At 41.2% G+C, this 25,594-nt stretch overlaps 1 protein-coding gene across 1 annotated transcript in view; it reads right to left on the bottom strand.

Annotated features, from left to right (window-relative positions):
* Nucleotides 1-25,594, bottom strand: part of ANKRD45 (ankyrin repeat domain 45) — a 66,694-nt gene that overhangs the window by 40,351 nt on the left and 749 nt on the right. Inside the window, exon 2 of the mRNA XM_075182444.1 lies at nucleotides 21,650-21,922. Within this exon, the coding sequence (XP_075038545.1) occupies nucleotides 21,650-21,899 (250 nt within the window). The 5' untranslated portion in view covers nucleotides 21,900-21,922. The remainder of the gene's footprint in view (nucleotides 1-21,649; nucleotides 21,923-25,594) is intronic.

The following is a 25,594-nucleotide window of genomic DNA, read 5'->3' as shown; positions in this document are numbered from 1 at the left end:
AGGAAATGGCTGGTGGGGGACATGATCTCTGTATTGTGTGATGTTCATGAGGATGCTCTCTAAAGAGCCAAATCTTTGATGGTTTGTAATGTTTGTACACTTTCAAGACATAACCCCAACTTTCCAGAAGACAGCTAAATAACAACAAAGCTGCAAGAACAAGTAAGAAAGAACAGCAAGAACAGGTAACATAATCTGTCTAAATTTGTTTGATGGAGATTATTTTTGAATTTTCCTTTAATGATTTGAGGTGGAGGTGGGGTGAGGTAGAGCTACGGGTGTATTAGCCTACGGTGGCCAGAACCTTTAATCAGGCCCTGGGTGGAGCGCACAAAAGTTGCATACTCCTTTTTAGAACACATGAATTGCACCGAATTTGCATCCTGACTTGTATCAGGCCTCAAATAAACATGAACTTTTCAATAGCAGTTTTATTGGAAATTATAAATACACTTTCACCAACATTTGCTGTACAAAAGGCAATGAAAACTATTTAGATTTTTAAACCTTACTAATTGTGCAACTGTGTAAACCTGGCATCTGGCCAGAAATATTTATAAAATAATCCTGAAATCAAGTTTAGAGAAGTTATTTTGCTTGTTACTAAGCAGGCTATGGAAACCTGACACTAATAACATGAGAACCCTTCACACTCCAATAAATCTGAATTGCTGGATGTGACTGAAACTAAATTCAACCAGAGTATGGTACACAAAAGGAGCATTGTTATAATGTAGCCACAGTTGTTGTTCTTGCTTTGTGTATTAATATTGATGTAGCTGTTTTCATCATAATTAATCTGACCCCAACATTCAGCACAGATAGACAGAATAATTAATAGATATGTGTAGGAGCGGGTTGAGCACATTTGTGCATAAAGAGTTGTTGATTACGCAAGTATATTGTTACGACTAACAGTATTATCATGAGCTTGTAGAACCAGTTGTAGACGTCTTCACCTATAGCAGCCGCCTTTACCGTAGAGCTGATTATGCTTACAGGTACTCAGATTGCCCAAGGACTTACACTGAAAGTAGTACAAGCTTATGAACATACTGTCGCCCGAGATAGCGGTAGATGGTACAAGCGGAGTAAAGGACAAGCCAAAGGTCTAGGGTGTGAAGCAGGAAACATGGTCAGGGCTGGCAGCGATCAAAGGAGGCCCAGATAACAAGGCCAAGGTCAGATCAACAAGCAAACAATCAAGGTCCAGGTTCCAGAAGGTCATACACAATAATCAATCCAAAGACTTCACAAATAGCAACAGGAGCAGGTAAACAGACAGGGTACTGAGCCCTCCCTGCCTTAATTATACATGCTGCCCAATAAAGATGCAGGATCCCACCTGCACTAATCATACCAGGAGGCTGTGATTATTCTTTAACTAGACTGCGTGTGTGCACCCGGCTGTTTACCAGCTGGCCGGGTGCGACAGCAGTGGAAAAAGTGCGTCCCGGTTGTTGACCAGGCAACTGGGACGAAGAAAGCGGAGGTGACGTCCTGATCATCATGGAGACGGCCTGGGATGCTGACAAGTGGAGGCAGAGAGTCGTGGTGGTCAGGGGAACTGCCGCTGCTTGTGACAATACCCCCCCTTGAGGAGGGGTCAAGGTACCCCGACATCCTGGTTTCTCTGGAAACTTTTAAGGAGTTCTTTTATGAGCTTATCAGTGTGGAGGCGTCTCCTCAGCACCCAGGATCGTTCTTCCGAGCCATAGCGTTTCCAATGTACTAGGAAATGAATCTGTCCTTGAACTTTCTTAGAATCAAAAATGTCTCCAGAAAAAATTAGCTAGAACTATGCACATTGACTGGTTGAGGTTTAGATGGTTCATGAGTTTTAAACTTGGTAGACAAGACAACAGGTTTCAAGAGAGAACAATGGAACATATTAGGGATTCTCAACGAAGATGGAAGCTTTAACCTAAAGGCAAAATAATTTACTTTTTTAACTATAGGTAAGGGTCCAATGAACCTAGGTCCCAATTTTTTGCACGGCTGTTTAAGCCTAATATTCTGGGTGAAAAGCCATACTTTGTCTCATACTTTAAGAGAACAGTTCCTGCGATGACGATCAGCAAAAAATTTTGATCGAAAGGAGGCCTGGAGCAAGGCAGCGTGGACCTTCTTCCAAATATTTCTAAGGCGAGAGACTGTTGAACGTATAACAGGAGGACCAGACGAGTTGATTCAGGAAAGAGAATTAGCCCTTGAATGGAAGCCAAAATTGCAAAAGAATGAACATATGCGGTGGAAGAATGGCAGTTATTGTAGGCGAATTCGGCCCACGGAAGTAGAGAAGACCAGTTGTTATGAAATTTGGAGACATATAATTGAAGAAATTGTTCTAGAGACTGATTAACTCTTTTTGTCTGTGAATGATAGGCAGATGATAGACTGATGTTGATGCCCAGGTGTGTGCAGAAAGATCTCCAAAATTGTGCAATGAATTGAGAACCATGGTGAGACACAATATCTTCAGGCAAACCGTGGCGACAGAAGACATGGTGGATGAAAAATTATGCCAGGGTTTGAGCATTCGGTAGCCCTGCCAAAGGAATGAAGTGGGCCATTTTGCTAAATCGATCTACCACCACCCAAATTGTACTGTAACCGGATGACCAGGGTAGATCAACTATGAAGTCCATTGAAAGATTTGACCAAGGTTTAGTTGGAGCAGACAAAGGCATAAGTTGACCCGACAGGTAGCTTCTGGCAGACTTGCTACTGGCACAATCCTTAAAGGAGAGAATGAAATCTCTAACATCAGAGGACAAGGTGGGCCACCAAATAGTACGAGAGAGAACTTCAGTGGTCTTAAAAATGCCTGGATGTCCCACTATTTGATTTTCATGGGTTTCAGACAATATGGCCTTCCTGAGATGGACTGGTACAAACAACTTGCCCAAAGGAGTCTCTGGAGGAGCAATTCTTTGGAACTGGCGGAGAGCAGCCCCTAGATCCTGGGTCAAACCTGCATGGATAGAAGCTGGAGGAATAATAGGGAGCGGAACAGTGGGTGAAGCATGAGAGGAAATAAAACTTTGGGAGAGAGCGTCCGCTTTAATATTTTTGGAGCCAGGTCTGTAGGAAATACACTTGAAGTGGGTGAAAAACAATGCCCAGTGTGCTTGTCTGGAAATTAGGCATTTGGCAGATTCAATAAATAGCACATTTTTATGATCCGAAAGACAGAAATAACATGAACAGCTCCTTCTAGCCAGTGACGCCATTCTTCAAATGCCCATTTTATAGCTAAGCGCTCACAATTGCCCACGTCATAATTACTCTCAGCAGATGACAATTTCCGTGAAAAGCAGGTACAAGGGTGTAATCTGTGGTCTTGATCTACATTTATGATGAAGATGTTGGGGGTGTAGATATTATTATTATAATTTTCGTAGATTTGTAAGATGCCACAGTGCTCCATAGTGCCGTACAGTAGGGAAGACAAAGAGATACATAAAACAGGACATATACGTAAAACAAGAACAGACAAGGCAGACAAAATGAATGGAGACAGTAAAACAAAGGGTATGGAGGACCCTGCTCATTAGAGAGCTTACATTCTAAAGAGAAGAGGGCACAGCTGAAACAAGAGGAGCGAGTGTGGCTCAGAGTGGAGATTGGGATAGTTGTGAAGGTGCATTAGTGTGAATAGTGTTATCGAGGATAACTTCACCTCTAAAAAAGAGATGGGTTTTCAAAGAGCATCTAAAGATTTGAACACTGTGGGAAAGTCTGATTGAGTGTGGTAGGGAAATCCATAAGTGGGGAGCAGCACGGGAGAAGTCTTGTAGGTGGGAGAGGTGGTTATCAGAGATGAGACAAAGCGCAGGTCAGAGGTAATACCGCTGACAACCTGTTTGAAAAATTAAAGGATGTCATTGCAACATGGCTTATCCTGATTGGACTCTCCTGAGGATATGTGATTTCTGATAACGCCACCAATATTGTTAGAGCATTACAGCGGGGGGAATTCCATCACATTCCCTGTCTTGCTCACACAATCAACTTAGTGGTACAGAACTTTTTAAAACATGACAATGAGTTGCAGGAGATGCTGTCTGTGTGCCAAAGAATTTAGGGTAATTTTTCGGCATTCTGCAACAGCATGTAGGAGAATGCAGCAGCTACAAGAAGAATAGAATTTAGGGGGAATGTACTTTAGTACAGCGGAGTGGAGAATACTTTCCGTGTTGTGCAAGGTGGTAAAATCACTCACAGTAGTCACCTGTGAAGAGAGTGCAGACACTGTTAGCTTGAGTCAAGTAATTCACCTAGTTAGACTTTTTGAAAAGTAGCTAGAGAAATTGAAGGAGGAAATGAAACAAAGCAATTCCGCTAATTATGGTGGAATTGTAGATTAAGTACTTTATTCGCTTTGTAAGGATCCAAGAGTTATCAACATCTTGAAATCGGATTATTACATTTTGGCAACTGTGCTTGAGCCTTCGTTTAAGAGCTATGTCTTCTCTTTCTTTCCAACTGACCCAGATCTCAAGAGATGCAATGAGCTCCTGGTCAGCAAGCTGACAGAGCTCAAGTGATACATGACACATTGCCGTCTCCTTCTTCAGTTTCTTTGGAAATTGCTGCTAGGAAAAAACTTAGCTTTCCCAAGACACCCAGTGGTGATGCAGATGAATCTGCACAACATTTTGACATTTGGTCTGCTCTAAAAGAATTGCCCAAAAATCGTGACAGCTCTTCCGTAAAATGAACTACAAATTCCATGAGGAAGGCCATTACCAGCAATTACATCAAAGTACACAGACTTTTGTGATGGTGGATTCCAGTGGGGAAGAATTAATATTGTTTGAGGATAATGTACACACTGATGAGGGTGAATATGATGACAGTAGATTACAGGTGCTGAGATCTAGCTGAGAGAAGGGAGATAGCTGATGCTGGTATGCTTGGTAATATTTTGGGTAGAACTGCATATTGGCAATTTTATGTTTTTCTACAGTAAACTTTCACCTTTATTAGAGAGGTTTTTTTTTCTTTAAAAAGGTACAAGCTTTTTATTTACATTTTTGTTTCCCCGACTTAAAACCGCTATGGACTTGAATATAGGCTTTAGCAAATGAGGTAGAGGGATTAGTATCATCATGACTGAGACTGGAGAGTGAAAAGAACAACATGACTGAAGACTGGAGAGTGACAAGGACAATGTAACCCCTCTTGTTTCTGTATCAGCTATGACACAGTAGAATGTCACTGGAGACTTTTAAGAACACTGACAGCCCTATTATTACAATTTCTGTTTCAGCACTGAACCCTGCCACCTCTCCTATTTCTGGGTGAGCTATGGCACAGTACAATGTAATTGCAGAATTTGAAGAACACTGCCGACTCTATTATTTATATTTCAGCAATGACAATTAGCAATGGAGCTATCCTGTTGATGTGTTAAGCTAGATAACACAGTACAATGTGACTGCAGATTTAGTACAAGACTGCCAGCCCTATTATTTCTATTTCAGCAATGACAATTATCAATGGAGCTGTCCTGTTGGTGTGTGAGCTATATAACACAGTACAATGTGACTGTAGATTTAGAAGAGAGAGCCTGCCAGTCCTATTATTTATATTTTAGCAATGACAATTAGCAATGGAGCGCTCCTGAATGTCACTGGAGACTTTGAAGAACACTGCTAACCCTCCTCTTTCTTTTCTAGCTATGATGCTGCCCAACTGCATTAGAGACTGTCAAGAACCGTGCTACCCCTTCTGTGTCCCTCTGTGAAATGGTGGGGGATCGCCGTGGAGGGTGGTACTTAGGGAGTCCAAAACTTGCGAGATCCGACGACGTAACAATGACATTTTGCCTCATTTTTAATCCCGAGGGTGTGCGAAAGACTCGGATCTGCTAAGTTCAGGTGTGCTCAGTTCTCAGGGAACCGAGCCTGAGCATCTCTAGTAAGAACCACACTAAGAAGAATTTGGTGCTTCCATTTTAACTGTTGTGATTAATATTCCAATGTTTCCCCTCTTGTCTATCTTTGCATAAATCTTTAATTATATCAGTGTTCACTTTAAATAATCTGCACTGTAGCAATGCTTCCCCCTATAATGCTTCAATATAAATAGTAAGATACTTTCAAGGGCACGGATTAATGACACTCTTGGTACCCTATCCTGCACATGCCCACAACAAATTTTCTAAATAAAATAATCAAGTAAACAAATGCGTAAGGTACTACATAACAGAAGATGATCTAATAAAGCTATTTCCAGATATAAGATGCCTCTCAAAATTATAGGGACTGTAACAAGCAGTTACCATTATAAAAAACTAGATTTGCTTTATGGCACCGTTGATAATCTCCTCCCAGGTAAGTTCAGTATTTATCAAATAACCATCTAGATTTCCTCAATGGCGCATAGTAAGACCCATCCGGGCATGCGTGACATATGGGTGTGAAAGGGTTAATTAAAACAAATCCACCTGCTATGAATTAAAATTCCCCAAAATTTTATCTCACACCCAGTATTAAACACCCATTTCTGCCAACGTTAAGATTTAGTTCTAAGAGCTGACACTCTTAGGTAGTCTTTAGTTACTCTCTTGACTGATCCCAATCTGGAATCACTACCTAATTTACTGTAAACCAAACAATTCCGAGCTCTATAAAAACCAAGCTTATCTGGCATGTGAATTACTTAAGAACACAAAAAAGTATGTTATTAAATGCAGTTTAAAATGAAAAAAAGTCTTAATGATTACTGAATGCAAAACAGTTTTCATACAATGAAACAGGAATAAAACCAGGTCACAAGGTCATGTAATCTGCTTTATGTGGAAGGCTAGAAGGTATGGACAATTCACTAGTAGAAAGACTGAGCCTCCAGATCTGACAATTTCTAAATCCATTTCAGCACTTTTTAAAACATTTTCTTTTTCACCCAAACCAACATATCTTGGTGACATCAGGGTATAAGGTGTGATTCTATAACTGTTTTATTGCCTTTTATTCAAAAACACTTCAAATAATGAGTTCTATAAATATAACTTTTTTCTAGAACTTTGCAGAGATTTGAAAATAAGTCCACTAAACGCATATGATTTTCTGCACATATGCACAGGAAACATGACAACGTTATATTGTTTCATTGGGGAGATACATTGCGATGCTTTAATGTATTATGCTTTCTATATAAATGTCGCAAGCTTCAGCACTACTATCAGCCACCATATCTGATACATCACATCCCCTCTTCCTATCTCCCTTATGGTTGACAAGGTCGCCCTTTCACTTGTTCCCTAGGCGCACTTTTTGGGGGTCATCATTGACTTTGCCCTTAACTTCACTCCACGCATCCAGTCCCTTGCGCAATCCTGTTGTCTCCATCTTCGGAACATTGCCAAGATTTGCCCTTTCCTCTCCCTGGATGTCACCAAGACCATCATTCATGCTCTTGTCATTTCCCATCTTAACTACTGCAATCTTCTCTTCTCTGGCCTGCCTATCAAACGTGTGCCCCCCTGCAAACTGTTCTGAATGTGGTACAACTAATCTTCCTCTCCTGCTGTTCCTCTTCTGCTGTGCCTCTCTGCAAAGCCCTCCACTGGCTCCCCATTTCCTCTAGAATACAATTCATCATCATCATCAACATTTATTTATATAGCGCCAGCAGATTCCATAGCGCTTTACAACTGGGAACAAGCATTAATAAAACAATACTGGGTAATACATAGAGAGAGAGAGGTAAGAGAACCCTGCTTACAAGCTTACAATCTATAGGACAATGGGAGTTTGAAACACAAGGGCATGTACTATAATTCAAGTTGCTTACCCTCACATAAAAGGCACTCTTTAATACATCCTCCTTCTATATCTCCGACCTTGTCAAAAAATACTCCCCTGCTCGCCCACTATATTCTGTCAATGATCTTTGCCTCTCCCCCTCGTCTATCACTACCTCACACTCTGGCCTTCAGCACTTTGCCCACCGTGCTCTATCACCTTTGGAACTCCCTGTCCTGTCTCATCAGACCTCAAATCTTTCAAGAGCTCCCTCAAAACTTTTCACTCTTGCCTAACCTTCCCTAACCCTCCTCTCGATCCACCTACTTCCTCCTATCGCTTCCCTCCATTTACTTTCCTACCTTTCTTGAATATTAACTCTCACAAGTTTGGCCCTTTCTACCACCTTTCTTCTAGTCCTCTTTGTAAGGGTTCCTTTGTTCTAGTTGTGTCTTTTAATATAGTTGATTTCTCTACTGAATCTGCTTGTATTTAGATTTTTACTGTTTCTCGTGCCTCTTACATATCTGTATATTGTTGGGTTTATTTATTGTTGACTATGCAGTGCTGAGGACACCATGTTTACTTACAGTGATTTCACATATTAGCTAAACCAAATCATATCTTTGGGTGGCATCGTGACCACATTAATATCCTAATGCCTGAATAGGCCATAATCATGACAGAGGACATAAGGTTTATCTGGGTATTTATTGCAGATGTAGGGCCTGATGAGTTGCACTCAAGTTGGTCATAATTTACGCTGAAAAAAGCGGACCATAAATATATTGAATTTATGCCCAAATGTTAAGGCACACTCATTACAAGATGCATCAAGCTGTACACTTATAGCATATGGGCCAGGTTTTCTCCAGCATACATACACCCACATGCGCATACACACAACCAGGTCATAAGAAAAGAAGAAAAGTTTGTTAACGTTTGTTTCCTGTGAGGCCAGATGTCAAGAAATTTAGGATAAGACTCCTAGAACCAGCTAATCGTGTTTTTTCAGGACTTAACATGTGGTAGTAGGAGCTTAAAACACTCTCTGATGGGCGTGGCATGAACTCAATAACTCCATACATGTTGGTCGCATCTTCTGTGAGCTCTGCTCCCTGACATTCCTAGAAGCCTGCTAAACAGTGGAACTTATCACTCCCCCTGTTATATTCCGGAGGTTCCTGAAAAACTTTCTGTGCATCTTCCTCCTAGGAGCCGATATACATTAGAGAGACCTGTTTTCCTGTCACATGCCAGTGGCACACTCCATCTCTGTGCCTGACTGAGGGACCCCTCTACTACTCCCTACCTAAACAACATGGGGACACCTACCCACACAGCAGAACCACTGCTACCTGGCTGCCCTACATCGCACAGCTCAAGAAAAGTGCTGACTATCTTTGCAGTGACATCGCAGTTGCATGGGCTGCATTGCATCAGCTGCTATTTCAGCCAACCGGTCAGTATTCCTGGGCCTCCCATAGCAGCTGCCAGTCGACATCTTGGCACTAGCATTCTTTGGGTCACAGTGAGTACAGATCCACCTGTACCTCTCACTTGTACTTAACTGTCTGCATGATATCAGCTGGCCCGTTATTGTAACTTCATGCAAATCAAAGTTTGCTACAACACAACAGTGATTGTGGAATTACTGCCCTCATGTGGCCAGCTCTGAAACTGCAGCTCATCGTTTCTCAGCTACACAGTTTTGAAGGTAACTTTATATACTGTAATATTGGGACACTTATCTACATTGGTGGTGCAGATTAGATGGTCCTACAGATCATCACGAGAAGGAGCTCCAATACTAATCTACTCTACCAGCCTATTATACCCTGTCTGTACAATCTGCGTGCACCCTTCCATCGGGGGTCTTGTTACTCTCCCCAGCCTCATCTGCTCCTCTCCACCAAGGGCAGAAATTGCCACTCCCCTCTCTGAAATGAGAACATTAAACACATTATTAAAGACGAGGGGCCTGATTCTCTAAGGAAAGTAAAGCAAAAAATTTAGCAACTTTGAACCTTGGCAAAACCATGTTACATTGCAAGGGGTGCAAATTAGTTTATTATTTATGCATAAGGAAAATACTGGCTGTTTTTTCATGTAACACACAAATACTTGATAGCTTTATTTTTACACTGACACTAAAAGTTGATCTATGACATGCCTTACCCAACTATAAATCTGTCCCCACAATTTAAATTTACCCCCCCCCTCTAATGCAACATGGTTTTGCCAACGTTCAAACTTACTAATTTTTATTGCTTTACTTTCCTTAATGAATCAGGCCTGAGGTGTCCAAAGCCATGTCCAATCTCTCCTTAGAAATTGCTGATATAGGCAATCGAGTCGATACACTGGAGCGGTCTCAAGACACTATTATAAGGCAAAAAACTAATTCTCTGTGAGGCTAGAAAGCTACCTGAGATCTCAATAAATGGGGTTAAACTCCTGTTATTCCAAGACCTGGCCCATTCCACTCTGCTCAAGCAGAGTGAGATGACTCAAGCTCTCAGAGATCATAACATAATATATATGGGTATTCCCTTTTGCTCTACAGGTCCAGAGAGAGAGTAAAATGCTGTCTGCTAAGTCCCTGGAAGAGGCTTGCTCTTGGTTCAGAAACTGAATCTCCCATTGCCTGCCTCACTTCCCCTGAGCATGATGCTAGCCCTCTACCAAAAAGAGCTCCGAGACAAGCGTGGCATTCTGCCAAAACCACAGAGGCCAATTCCTCTGTCACCTGAAGAGATGCTGATGGATCTGCCTGGGCCTTATTTAACCCGCTTCAGGCTTCCTGTTACTTCCAACATAAGTGCCTTCAAGTTTTCATGATTCCTGGGGGTAAATGTATCAAGCTGTGGGTTTGAAAAGTAGAGATGTTGCCTATAGCAACCAATCAGATTCTAGTTATCATTTATTTAGTACATTCTACAAAAATAAGTTACTAGTTCATTGTTAAATGATAGTACTTTTTAAACCCGCCGGAAACTCGCAGCTTGATACATTTACCTCCTGGACTTTAATGTTCGAAATGTTCTAGTTTGTGTGTGTTTCTACCTCTTCTTTAACCTCTGCAGGTTTCTTGATCGTCTCAGATCTCAACATCTCATTCCCACGACTGCCTGAAGCTACATTTTCTCTTTTGGGGCTCCAAGCTCTCTAGGAATTACTCCACATGTGGTCTCTGTTTACTCATCTGTAGATAAGTCTGCTATTTTTTTCTGTTTTCATGTTTGCAATACACACCATGTTTTCTCTAGTTTGGGTTTGTTATTTTTTGTGATGTTATACATTGCCTTGATGTTCCAACATCATATTATATGTTAGTTTGCACATTAGTCCTACCACCCACTATGGACCTCCGAGCTTCGCATCCTACACTACCCTAATTGGCGATGCCAGAGCCACACCACCCCCCTCTGGTCTTTAGGACCAGTTTTGGACAACTTCGGTTTTTAGGCCGTCTCTTTCCCTGGGTTTGATTTCTTGAGCTTCTCATTTACGTGACCCTAGCCCCTTTTTCCCAGTCCCATCCTACCCTTCCCAGCCTCACCCCTACACTAGAGACCATCAGTCTGGGCTCCCAGTGGTCCAGTTCCTTTTCATTTTCCTCTTCCTGCTCTAGCGGCCCATTCCCCATGGCTATTAAAATTGTAATGCTAAACGTGAAGCGGCTGAACTGCCCTCAGAAGAGGTCCACTTTGTTTCATAGTCTCAGACAGATGAAGGGCGACCATAGTGTTCTTACAAGAGACTCACTTTTCTGGTTCTCATCACTCTTAACTTAAATCTAAATACCATGCGCGTTACCCAACCCATAAGAATAAGGGAGTCGCCATTCTTACAGCTAGGCATCTTACATTCACAATCTCTAAGGAGATTATGGACCCAGAGGGGCATTATCACCTTCTGACAGGTGACCTGAACAACATTCCCTACATATTCTTCAATGTCTATGCTCCCAATACCAACCAAGCCCAATTCTTCCATTCCACAGGTGGCCTCTTATCCCTGCACCGGGTGGGCAGAGTACTTTTGGCGGGTGACTTTAATGCCTCTATAGACAACCACCTGGATAGATCAACCACCCCCGCAATCGACCCGTCAGGTTACTGGTACCAACTCTAAGGCCTTGAAATCTCTCTTCTCCCAACACCTCTTGTTTGATACATGACGAGTTAGGAAGCACACCACAAAAAATTTACCTTTAAATTCACTGGTCCATGGAGTGCAAACATGGTTGGACATGGTCTTCCTGTGCACTGACCTAGCTCAACATATACTTCTCCCCAGTACATGGCCAGACTATGGCTCAGCTACGGTGGATGTTGTGGGACACCAGGTTGGGGCGGAAACAAATTACCTAAAGCTTAAATGATAAAACCCTCCTCAACCCACAGCTTAAACCGCAAATAGACACAGAAATCTGTGACTACTACAAGAATAACGTTGATCCCTCCGTCCTACCCATGCTCCTCTGGGATGCCCACAAAGCAGTGATTTGTGGCAGCTTGATCAGATCAGCTGCATACGCTAAAAAGATGAGGACTTCAGGCTTGCCAGAGGACTATGCTAAACTAGTGACAGCGAGAGGAGAATTAAATCTTTTACTTTCTACGCGAGCAGAAAATTCTCTCAAATGCCTGAACTGAACTTTTTATGAAAAAGGCTATAAGGTGGACAGACTGCTAGCGTCTAGGCTACGTTCTAAACTCTCCCGGAGCAATGTACTCCGTATTAAATCCCACTCGGGCAAGGTTCACTCAAGATCCCAACAACTTAGCAGAGGAGTTTAGAGGCTTCTACAACAAACTATATAATATTTCACAATCTAACAGTCCCTCTGTACCTTCAGTAGAGGTCTCCAAACATTTTCTTTCCCAGTGTCCTCTCCCCAGACTACTGCCAGTCGCAACTGAACAATTAGGGGTGGATTTTACAATTCAGGAAATATCTGGTGTCATCAAAAACATGGAATTGAACAAGGCACTGGACCCTGATGGTTTCACGGCTATGTGTTATAAGACATTCAGTAAGATTCTTTCGCCTTATCTTGTTGACATGTTCAATAGTGTATTAAAAAGAGGTTCCTTTTCAAAAGAAGACCTCTAGGCCCGTATTATTGTTATTCTGAAGGAGGGCAAAGACTCTTCAGACTGTGCTCTTTATAAGCTCATTTCACTTTTGAACACAGACATCAAGATCTATGTGAAGGCTCTTGCTGACCTCCTTAATACCATGCTGCCACACCTGGTCCACAAGGATCAAGTGGGTTTTATTCTGAGCTGTCCAGAAGAACAGTTAGCCTCATTCATTGTATCAACTCTACTAAGACCCTGGCCATAGCGCTCTCTCTGGATGCAGAGAAGGCCTTTCACCAAATTAACTGGTCCTTTATGCTGGAAACTCTTCAGAAATTTGGGTTTGATGACACCTTTCTTCAAGGTATTCAGGAGTTATATTCTAACCCCTATGCTGGGGTTTCAGTAAATGGGGTGCTATCTTCCCCAATCTCGATCACTAATGGCACTCATCAGGGGTGCCGTCTCGCTCCCCTGATTTTTGCCCTTGTGATTGAGCCCCTGACGGACAAATTTCGCTCCTCCCCAGATATCAAAGGCGTTACTGTTGGCTCTGATGAATATAAACTTAGCCTATTCGCAGATGACATCCTCCTCACGTTAACCTCCCCCCATATCTCATTGCTGAATCTGTTTGCCACCCTCTCTGTTTATGGTTCCACCTCAGGTTATAAGATAAACCTTTCCAAAACGGAATCCCTCATTCACCACATGCCTCCCTCCACCATGGGTCTCCTTAAAAGTAATTTCAGCTTCTCCTGGCAACAGTCTAAGCTAAAATACCTTGGTGTGTTTATTACCTCCCATTATGACTCATTGTATGCGGAAAATTTCCTCGCCATAATCAAAAGAATTAAGACAGATCTGCTCAGGTGGCAAAAACTTATCATCTCCTGGATGGGTAGGATAGTCGCCTTTAAAATGAATATCCTGCCACACATGCTTTATCTCTTCCAGACTCTGCTGGTGCAGGTGCCCAGGTCCACCCTCATCCAACTATATTGTTGTTTTTTTCAGTTTGTATGGCAGCACAAACCCCACACACTAGTTTTTCCACTCTGCGAAGGGCAACTGTTAACGGTGGCAAGGGCTTTCCGGACATCCGCTTGTACTAAACTGCTACTCACCTGGGTTAAGTGGTGGCATGGTTTATAAAAAGCCAAGGCCCTAGGTGGATTGATTTGGAGTCCTCCTGCTGCTGTATGCCGTCCCTGAGCTTAACATTGTCAGTTGCAATGGGCGATAGATCTCTCTCTTTGCAATCTCATCCAGTTGCCGTCTTCACTTGTCAGATATGGAACTACTGCAAGCTTCATTTTGAAACCACATCAACCCACTCCCCTATAATGCCTCTCTGGGACAATCTCGCCTTTACCCCAAGGGCAATGTCCTTCTCGATTTAAGATATGGCAGGAGAAGGGTATCAGGATGGGGAGAGATGTTTTAACTGCAGACCAATGTATCTCAATATCGCTGCTACAAGAGAAATTTGACTTCCTTACTATTAGCCTGTTTGCTTACCTTCAAGTGAGACACTATGTCGACTCCCTTCCTAGGGTCTGATATAGCGAGACCCCTCACTCCCCTGGAGTCTTTATATGTCCAATCACCTTTGCAAAGGGGAATTATTTCCACTTTATATAATCTTCTCACCTCCTCCAAACAACCCAACACCCCTATCCATGTAGTCTGATAGGAGGCTAACCTGGATAGATGAGGACACATGGGAGACAATTAGAGAGAGGGGCTCTAAGACTTCTATCTCATCCCTTGTTAAGAAAAAACGCCTACAAAATCTATTACGACTGGTACCTGGTTCCTAACCGGCTGAAGAAAATCTAAGGGTCGACTTCCGACTTATGTTGGAGGGGCTGTGGGGAACAGGGGTCCTTCATCCACATCTGGTGGTCTTGCCCGGTAATAGCCTCCTTCTTGGATGATGTAGCGGCTTTGATTAGCGCCACCACTACCATCCAAGTCTCAAAGTGCCCATGGTCCTTTCTACATGGCTCCCCTATCGAGGCCCTAGATAAATATTCAGAGAAACTGTCTGTTCAGATCCTCAATGGGGCCAGATGCCTGGACGTGAAACACTGTAAAATTCCAAACCCTCCTTCCAGACAACTTCTCAATAAAATCTGGTATTTAGCATCCATGGGAAAAATTTATGCGTACCTTAATAAGAAAACCCATAAATTCTCCCAAATTTGGGGTGATTGGTTCATCTACAATGGTCTCTCAGGTCCCAATCCGCCACCTGATCAAAGTCTAAATATTTCAGCCCTCTTCCTGTGAACAGTTCTGTATAGGTTGATTGCCGCATACTGCTCTATTTGGTCTGCCCCTTGGCCGGCGGGGGTCCCAGACCTAGTCTCCAACTCCCCCTCCTTCATCACCCCTCCCACATCCACCTCTCCTCTTTCCCATCTTACCCCTGTCTTCACTATTGTATACACCACACTCCTCAGCATCTATTTAAGGTTCTTCATTGATTTATTGATGCAAAAATATTCTGCTTATGCTTTGTAACCGCCCCAAGTGGACTTGTTCTTGATACATTAGATTCCAATTCACAATGTAACGTGGTTCTGCCCTCTTGCGATACTGCCGTATATCTGTTTATTGTGTGCCAAAATGTATAAATAAAAGCTTTTTTAAAAAAAAAAAGAAAAATATTTAAAATTAAACACCCCATATAATGCCCTGGGCATGTGTCTAGTTTGACATGATATAAATACAAGACAAAAGAGGCTATAGTTGTTTACCGGTACATATGGGCCCCTTGACTGCTGGCAAGATGCGTGCCCCCTCTGCCGGATTTGCTGCAGTGCAATCATTCTTAGCAGCCAAGCAGCCATGAGCAGTCCCACTGAATCACTGTCCTAATATTTTTATAGTGAAAAACACATACATTATTAGGCCTGATATAACACAGAATATTCCTTCTCGTGTACTAATGAAAGTTGTAAAAAATGTACTTTTAATAATATTTAAAGTTATTAATTATGTCCTCTGTCCTGACTAAAGCCCCTCTCCCAGCTGAAAAAAATGTAGCCCCAAAGCATGATGCTGCAACCAGCATACTTGACTGTAGGTATGGTGTTCTTTGGGTGATGAGCTGTGTTGTTTTGTGTCAAACATATCTTTTAAAATTAAGGCCAGAAAGTTAAACTTTAGTCTCATTAGAACATGAGACATTTTCTTACATGGTTTGGGGTGACTGCATGTATTTTTTGGACAAACTATTTCTTTTTTGTGAGATACATCTTCTATCTTGCCACCGTACCCCATAGACCAGACATGTTTGGAATATTGGAGATTGTTATCATATGCAGGGAGTGGACAGTTCCTCACAGACTTTTCTGCAGCTCCTTTAATGTTGCCATAGGCCTCTTGGTAGCCTGCCTGATGAGTTTTCAAATTGTCCTGTGGTGGCTGGATCACTTAGAAATAACTTCTTGTATAAAGTTATTTCACTTAGTGCAGTGTGCCAATGTTTATCATTGCAAATGTACTGATGCCATGTTAGGGTAAATTTGTTTCTGCAACTGTCTGAAGAAAGGAAATCCCAAGCTAATTAAGCCTTTTTCACCTGTGAGTGACCAACATTTTTTTAGCCTGAATTCACAGCAGGGGGTCGTTATCTTTTATCCTGTCTTGTTAAAAAGATAGACAAACTACATGAATAATGTAACTAGCAAGTAATTTAGGAAATCACACGTTGTGACAGGATGGACCGCCTATGCCACCCTGTCTGTTGTTGCTGGGAACTGGCTGGGCTTACTTTGCCCCTGTTCCCTTTAGTTGTTCCTAATACGCCCCTCCTGCTGCAGTAGGAGGAGCCTGCTGCCACCACTGGGCTCCTTTATGGTGCCCAGAACCATGTTCCTTCTGGGTAACTGTCACTGCTAGTGTACTCCCGTGCTGGTACACTTGTGCTGGTACCCCTGACCGCTTACTATGGATCAGGGTGCTGGCCTATCACACTGACCAGAGCTGTTGGGTAGCGGCAGAGCGGTGCTACTGGAGAGCTGGGTCCAAACCTCAGAAACAGCCGGAGGATGGATTGGATTTAGGGTCTAATCTGTAGGTCACAGGATTACAGCAATATTGAAGAAGTTTTCAAGCAGGGTATTGAAGCAGAGTGATGTTTATTGCTCAAGTGTCCTGACAAGGACAGTCCCACTGATTAAAGACATCAGTGGTCAGGTCAGATGGAACATCAGAATGATACATTCCAGTTTACAAGGGCTCCCTTTTTATACTATTTTCGAAACAGCCTTACAGGCTATTTTTAGATCAGGATGTAACCTGTTTAACAAAACATAGATTTACATGCATTGAGAAGCTAACAATATTTATGCTAATCTGTGATATCTTAAAACCTTGCTGTGATATCCTGCATCTTAATTTGGACACAGTGGACATCTGACAGCAAGTCTAATTACATCTTCCTATGACCCTCACACATCAAAAGGTCTAAGTAGCATGAGTCTTTTCTTCCAACAGTTGCAGAATACACATTTCCTCCAAAGAAAAGAATTCCCCAAGAAAAGTTGTAAACCCCAAACAAGACATTTCCTTACACCAATATACACAAAAGGCTAAACAAAGGCTTACTGTATCAGATATATACATCAGAAATAAGGCATTTCCTCTAGAAAGGTTAAAACAGAAAAAACTAATTTTCTCCCCCTGGTTTCAGAAATTAAAGATTTCCTTTACCAAAATATACACAATATCAAAAATAAATGCAATTATATAAATAAGCGCCCTGCGCTATTTCCTTTAAATATATTTATATTAGAAGTTATTTACAAGTGATCCAGTCACAGATGTGAATTTTGTTAAATCCAAGATTAGAGAATATATATGCTAAATATCTGATGTAATATCTCAGACTTTATGGTGCCAGCTAGGAAGGAGGCTGGGTTACCCCTGTTAACGTGTGACAGACACAGTATAAGAGCATATATTTTGTATTCTAGGTGCATTATTCCATCTGTACTTCTGGATAATCACTAGTACCAGTAACTAATGTGGAAAGGTCATTGTCAGGATCCTTGAGCAATAAAACATCACTGCCTGATGCTGTATTCTATGACCAACAGATAAGAGCTTACATTCTAATCCGTTCCCTGGCTGTGCTGTGTTGAACCCAGTGTCTCTGTGTCAACATTCTTCCTGCTACCCTGCAGTCCTGATCCATAGTAATCGGTCAGGAGGAACCAGTCAGAGGCACTGCCAGAGCTATACCAGCTACCCAAAAGTAAGCGGCTCTAGGTACCGTGAAGGAGCCTAGTGAAGGCAGCGAGATTCTCCTACAACTAATATATGCTAATTTTAACATGATTTTAAATATAATTGGTTAACTCTGAACAAAGCTAGAGCCTCATTATGAAAGGGTGTACAGCCCTATGCAACTCAGGTTTTGTAGGTTTTTTATTTTTACTTATTTTTCTTAAAAATTTGTTTTATTATATGAATTTTATTGTTTACAAGGTCAAATTAAAGGTGGAAAAAGGTCTGACATGATTTATCTTTTTTTACGTTAGCCGAGTACAGTAAAGGAGTGTTTACACAAATGAGGCTCATGCAGAACTGCCGAAACACGCATATTCGCCTGTTAGGAGGTGTATACAGCAGGTGCAAATACTTGCTGAGATGATGACTTATGATAAATCAGGTGCATAGGCTGCTAATGCAGAGGCGGACACATCTTAAGATGTGTACAGCTCTGCATATGAGCAGAAATATTGTGCAATTTATTATGGTAATAAAATATTTATTATTGGCACAATTTAACCTCTGGGGCAGCTGAGCGAAACTCAGTCTTTGCAGTCGTGTGTATGTTTGAACTGAATTGTCCATACCCCGTGGAATTGAAAGCCCAGATTTGGGCTTTTTGTTCCACTAGTGTGAAACTATTTTTTAAAAAAAGGTTAAAAATAAATGAAATGTATTAAACAAGTAATGAAGCATTTTTTTAATTATTGCAATCTGTTATCGTCATATTGAGATGGCGATAACAGAACAGGCATTGTGGCTGTACAAATATTGCCTTGATACTAGTTAAATATGCTCCCCCCCATACAAAACACAAACAAAAAAGGGGCTTAAATAACACAGAACAAAAATGATTATGAAGTATAACAACTACTTACTAAAGAATATTAAATAGTAGCATCTTATAATCACATTCAGTTACGCCCTGTGACAGATGTGAATCTTCTACCCATATAAATTCTAGTGGACTCTGTTAGTCTTGTTTTGGCTGGAAATATTGTAGACTTCTCATATATTGTCACTGTTCATAACAAAACCACAAGAGGTCAGCACCTAGCAGAAAATGGGTTCAAAGGTTTGCTGAGTCACTGGGAAAACATACTAGTGCAGTGTTTCCCAAACAGTGAGCCATGGCTCCCTGGGGTGTCGCAGCGATCTCAAAGGGGTGCCGTGACCAGGGTCAGTGGTAAGCAAGGCAGGGGAGTACTTGGTAATTATTTTGGCTTAGGGGTGCCTTGAAAAAATTATGGAGACCCTAAGAGTGGCTCGACCTGAAAAAGTTTGGGATCCACTGTACTAGTGTAAAAAAAAAATTAAGAACATCAGAAAAGTTTTCACCATCAGACAAGATCGTGGGCTGAAAGTCAACATTAATGGTATGCCAGAAGGTGGTCTTACAATCAAGAATGTCTAATATTGTTTCATCCTTTAAAATTACATTCAAGAACATAAAAAACCTGCACTATTTTTCAATCAACTGGGTATATTCTAAAATATAAGCTATAGAGACATTCATTTAGTTAACATATTCAACAACACAACTTAATATTAATAATATAGTATCCAATACATCGTAATCTGGTTCACAAAGTCAGGATGATTCATATGGTGGCTGGAGTTCAGTCATTTAGTATAGACAACATGGTTCTACCTCCCTGGTGTGCAATACTCCTCCCAATCAGGCAAGTACCCCAAAGGCTACAATGGTCTAACCATACCCTGTTACTACTTGCTTGATTCAAACAGGCAGTGCGGACGATGTTCCTCCTCTATGAACTTTTTCATTAATTTGCCTAAAAGCAAATAAGAGGATCTATCTGGACTATTGGAGCCTTTGGGGGACTTGCCATATTGGGTGGGAACTATGAATTCTACTAAAACTTAATGAGCTCCACCCACAATTAAGATTATATTTTGGCTGGAAATAATGTTTTATGTTATACTATTTGTATTTGCAAGTGATCCTATTCAAACGGATATTACAATTATGTTGTGTGTGGCACATTGAATGATCTAAACAATCCAAATCTAATCCAAAATATCTTTTAGACATATGAGCGTTCAAACTGGACCATTTTTATGACCCAACCCATTGTAACCACTTGTATTGGTGCATGTGGGTGTTTTAACAATGATAATTAAGCAATCTTTGTAAATGATAAAAATCTCAAGTACTTGTTATTTTAGCAACACAATTTTGCAATGAGGATCTGATAAAGATTTTATTTAATCAAAGTTCAGAAAACTGTTGCGTGCGCAAGCATCTATCAATGGTTGGAACATAGGAAAATATGTGTATTTTTTTTAAACTCTTGTCAGTAGGAATTCCTTATTTATGTATTTGCTCTGCTACCCTTATTCTTAATGTGATTACATTTAGTCATTGGTTATGCTTTACAGAGATTCTAAATAAATAAATAAATAAATACAGGTCAAATGCCAATAGCCCCCAATCATTTTATGCTGTACATATATATGACAACAAGCTTTGGTTTCTTATAATGCCGAAACATAAGGCCGCCTATGATACAGGAAAACAGATGGACAGCAAAAGAGCTCTACATCAGTTGCACAAATGGCTAGTCATAAAAGTGAATGTTTTGCTAGAAAAACACAAAATAACACAAATATAGTCTCAGGTCCATATGTTAGACCAAGTCCCCAATCTAATAATATGAACAAGAGTACTGGCATTGTCAATGATAGGATAGCAAGAGGAAGAGCTATTTGTAGTTTAGTTTGGCTGTCCCTTAATCATCATCATCAGCTATTTATATAGCGCCACTAATTTCGCAGCGCTGTACAGAGAGCTCACATCAGTCCCTGCCCCATTGGAGCTTATAGTCTAAATTTCCTAACACACACACACACACACACACACACACTAGGGTAAATTTTGATAGTCGGGAACCGAACCCATGACCCCAGCGCCACGAGGCAGAAGCGCCAACCACCAAACCACCTTACTGTTGTTCTACTACTATGCTGAAAGATGGATGAGGAATGGGACCTTGAAAAGGTGGAGTGTCGGGAAAGTGATGGAACACTAGTGAGATTCAATCAATACATTCATCTTTGAGTGCCATTTGATAATTAAGAACATTATTAAAACCAGTAAGATTTACATTTGACATGTGAGTTGTTGTTTTTTTTTTTAAATGTACCCATTGCCTACACATTGGAGGTAGACATTGTATGGGCTGAACTAGCATTGGTGAGAATGCACAGTAAACATTCACTAAGAGCAAGTGACATCACTAAGATATGAGGCAATTTGTGGCGGAAAGCTAGTCCATCCAACAGAATGGTTGCCTGATTTATTTGTAAACGAAAGATAACCATTAAGGGATTCAAAGTAGATTGACATGTATTGCATACTCTTGTTGAGCAGCAAATTTCAATTAAACAGACCTTATTAAAACTCAAATTAAGAAAAGATGAAGGTAAAAAAAAACCAAGTACATCATACATGTCTATCTAACATGGATACATATTCACAGAAAAACAAAGATTATTTACCTCGATCTGTTTGTTGATTAATGTTTGCTCCATATTTAGCTAATTCCTTCACAACTTCAGTGTGACCCAGAATACAGGCTAAAAAAAGAGGGTTCCTCCCCAGCAGATCTACCTCTGAAAGCAGTTTGCTGCCTCGCTCATGTTGAACATTAGCTGGATCTTCAAAGATGGACTGTAGGCCTTCTACATTTCCTTCCAAAGTACACAGAAGCACTGGATTGGCATGGATTAAATTATTTAAACTATCCATCCTCTTTAACTCACAAGGTCTCACTAGAATAAAAGAAAAAGTAAACATTTAACATGTGATTAGGTTAATTTATAATGGTTAGGAAAGGAAACCAACATTTTGTCAGATTTTAGTTGGAGAATTGCGAGCGATGTGGAGCAAAGTGCCTCTGGAACAGTCCGGAAACACACTCGTGACAATGTCCAGCCTCAAATCATCACTTATTATAAGCTGAGAATTCAGTATCGTATTAAGTGAAAGTAGATTGTAGTGATCTCTGCCGGCACATAGCACAATATGTACATGAGTGTACATGATTTTCACTGCATTTCAGTGCTATTTAATGCTTTAGTGTGAGTGTAGGTCCTCACAAAAAATAAGCAACCTTAATATTAGGTTGCAAGTTTAAAGGTTTTGATTAAAATATGAATCAGTAGCTCATATTTTGATTATACTAGTTATATACACATTTACGATGGTAAACATAAGCATTGAAAACTAATGTGTTATAATTATTATTCTGCTAAAAGCCTGCTCAGTTTAGCCTCATTTATGTCTATATTAACACAAGAGTGCACCTAGAAATGCATTTTTCATGCTAAATGCAACTAGAATTGGAAAATGTATCCCATGAAATGTATAAAATAAGACCAGGGGGTAAATGTATCAATGTCCGGATTCTTCAACTCCGGCGTGTTCAGCGTATTCGGCGATTAAATTTAAAGCGGCGCTGCATTGTAAAGGGAAGTTTCCCTTTACAATGCAGCGCCGCTTTAAATTTAATCGCAGAAGACGCTGAACACGCCGGAGTTGAAGAATCCGGACATTGATACATTTACCCCAAGATCTGTACCAGTTATGAGATGGTACAAATATGAGGTCCTTTTGCAGAGTGGAAATGATTGTCCCTCTTTCCAAATAGCAAGGAATGCCCCTAAAATGTGCATTATCTCAAGTCCATAATCTTGCACTGCAAAATTAAATCTTGATTTTGCACTACTCCAGAAAACAAGGCGCACTAGTAAACTTAGCAAGGAATGCCTTCACAATGCCCAATTCCTCCCATCAGCCAATGCAAACTTCTGCTCGTCCGCAAATGCCGCCATCTTGTTATGCCAACCCATTTGGTTTGGCAGATATCTAAGTGCCCAATAACTGTGAATACTGTATAGAGTAGTTGCAGCCATCTCATCTTGGATGTCCCAACGCTTCCTTAAACTCAATATTTCCAAGACAGAGCTTATAGTTTTCCACCCTGCCAGGACTCTCCCACCTCTCCGCCTCTCTATTTCTGTTAATAACACTACCCTCGTTTCTGTCCCCCAAGTCTGATGCCTTGGGGTCATCCTTGATTCCTCCCTCTCATTTAAGCCTCACATTCTGTCCCTCTCAAAATCCTGTTACTTTCACCTTCGGAATATATCTAAGATACATCCCTTTCTCACCACGGAAGCCACGAAAACCCTTGTTCACTCACTTATTATCTCTCATCTTGACTACTGTAACCTTCTCTCTGGCCTATCTGATTCTCGCCTTGACCCTCTTAAGTCTATCCTCAATGCTGCTGCCCGCCTCATTTTTCTCTCCCGCCGCTCTATCTCTGCAGTCTCCCTCCAACAGTCACTACATTGGCTCCCCATACCCTACAGAATTTAATTTAAACTCCTCACCTTTAAAGCTCTTAGTCAATCTTCCCCTCCCTACATCTCCAATCTCATCTCTACCTACACTCCTACCTGCCCTCTCCGCTCTGCCCACCGCCTCACTACTTCCCTGATCACCTCCTCTCACTCTCGTCTTCAGGACTTTGCCCGGGCTGCTCCCCTGCTGTGGAACGATCTTCCACGTTCCATCAGGTTAGCATCTACTCTCAAAGGCTTCAACCGTGCTCTTAAGACTCATTTCTTTATTTAAGTCTATCAGTCCTCCTAACTTTCTTGTCCTGGCTCTCTCCCCTAGTTAGTACCACCCTTTATGTGTCTCCCCCTTCCCTTTAGGTTGTTAGCTCTCATGAGCAGGACCCTCTTTCCTTGTGTGCTCCTTCTACTGTTCCTTCACCCTCTGTACCTCTTGGCCTGCTTCGCTAGCCCTGTTTTATTAATCTTCGGCCTTCTTCTTGCTGATTTCTACTATCCCCTTCACTATCTGTCAGATATAATCTGATTTGCTTTACCTTGTCACCTGTGTTTGTATATATTTGTGTATCATGTTGTGTCTTGGTTCTGTTTTCTGTATATGTAATGTACGGCGCTGCGGACCCTTTGTGGTGCCTTATAAGTCAAAGATAATAATAATTATAATAATAATAATAATAATAATAATAATAAGTCCTCCTCCGACAGGCCAAAGTCTTTGCAAAATCTTTTACTACACTTGGATGCTTGCTGAGACAAGTGAAGTCATATGTAGCATGTGCGACTAAGCATATTCAACACAAGTATTTCTTATTAGAGAGTACAATCGGGATACTTCGCAGTCACTGGCATCATCATCAACTATTTATATAGCGCCACTAATTCCGCAGCGCTGTACAGAGAACTCACTCACATCAGTTCCTGCCCAATTGGAGCTTACAGTCTAAATTTCCTAACATACATACACACACAGACACACACATAGAGACTAGGGTCAATTTGATAGCAGCCAATTAACCTACTAGTATGTTTTTGGAGTGTGGGAGGAAACCAAAGCACCCAGTGGAAACTCACACAAACACGAGGAGAATACAAACTCCACACAGATAAGGCCATGGTCGGAAATTCAACTCATGACCCCAGTGAGGCAGAAGTGCTAACCACTAAGCCACAGTGCTGCTCATGAACTGCATCACACAAGCAATTCAGTATTGGCACCTCCCACAAAACCATGTTAAACAGCAAATAGAAGATGCACATTTTCTGCAAATAAATAAATTATTATGTTTAATGTGTATAAAATGTGAATAACAACTTACATATCTGAATGTATGTCCATGCATTATGAGTCATATCTAATATATATAAGCCTAGCGGCGTGTGTTAGTTAGTGTGTGTGTGTGGAAAAAACTATTTTCTCAGAAAGGGCTCATCCAATTGACCTGGAATTTGGTATACTGACATTATTTGACAAAAAAATTATAATAGTTAAGTCAGTTAACTTCCATAATCCCCCTTCCCCCTGTAGGAGGGGTAGTAAAGGCTAAATTTACGAGTTGAGGGCTCAAACTCTTGACCGTGTGGGTATTTATTTACCAGAGCCTGTGTTTGGTCATGGACAATTGTATGTCGCATTTTCACGAGTACGGAGAAGCAGTGATGTAAAAGTGCAGGTTATGAATACTGCCCTTCAAGGAAGACTGATTGAGCACAGCGATAAGGTGTTTAGCAGAAACGTTGTGTATCGAGAGGTTTTAGAACAGTAAGATGATGGAGATTAAGGATGTGGCGATGAAGATGAAGGATGAGGTGATGGAGAAGAATGATGAGGTGGTGACATGTGGACAAAACCACGTTAAAAAAGGGCGCTTACGTCGGGAAGTAACGTTCTTCCCCTGAGGAGGCCTGGCCTAGCCCCAAATGCATGACAAGAACCTTTTTAACACCTTAAGTAGCTTGATTTTGCTAGAATGCATGAGTATCATGCACGGGTTAACTTGTAAGGTATAAGCTGTTAATGGGGGACTATATGCATATTTTTTTTTTAATATGTAAAATGCACTTCTTACACTCATATTACTT

Source organism: Mixophyes fleayi, chromosome 8 (assembly GCF_038048845.1).
Source record: "Mixophyes fleayi isolate aMixFle1 chromosome 8, aMixFle1.hap1, whole genome shotgun sequence".
NCBI classification, from domain to species: domain Eukaryota; kingdom Metazoa; phylum Chordata; class Amphibia; order Anura; family Limnodynastidae; genus Mixophyes; species Mixophyes fleayi.
This window is presented reverse-complemented; position numbering and strand designations above follow the sequence as displayed.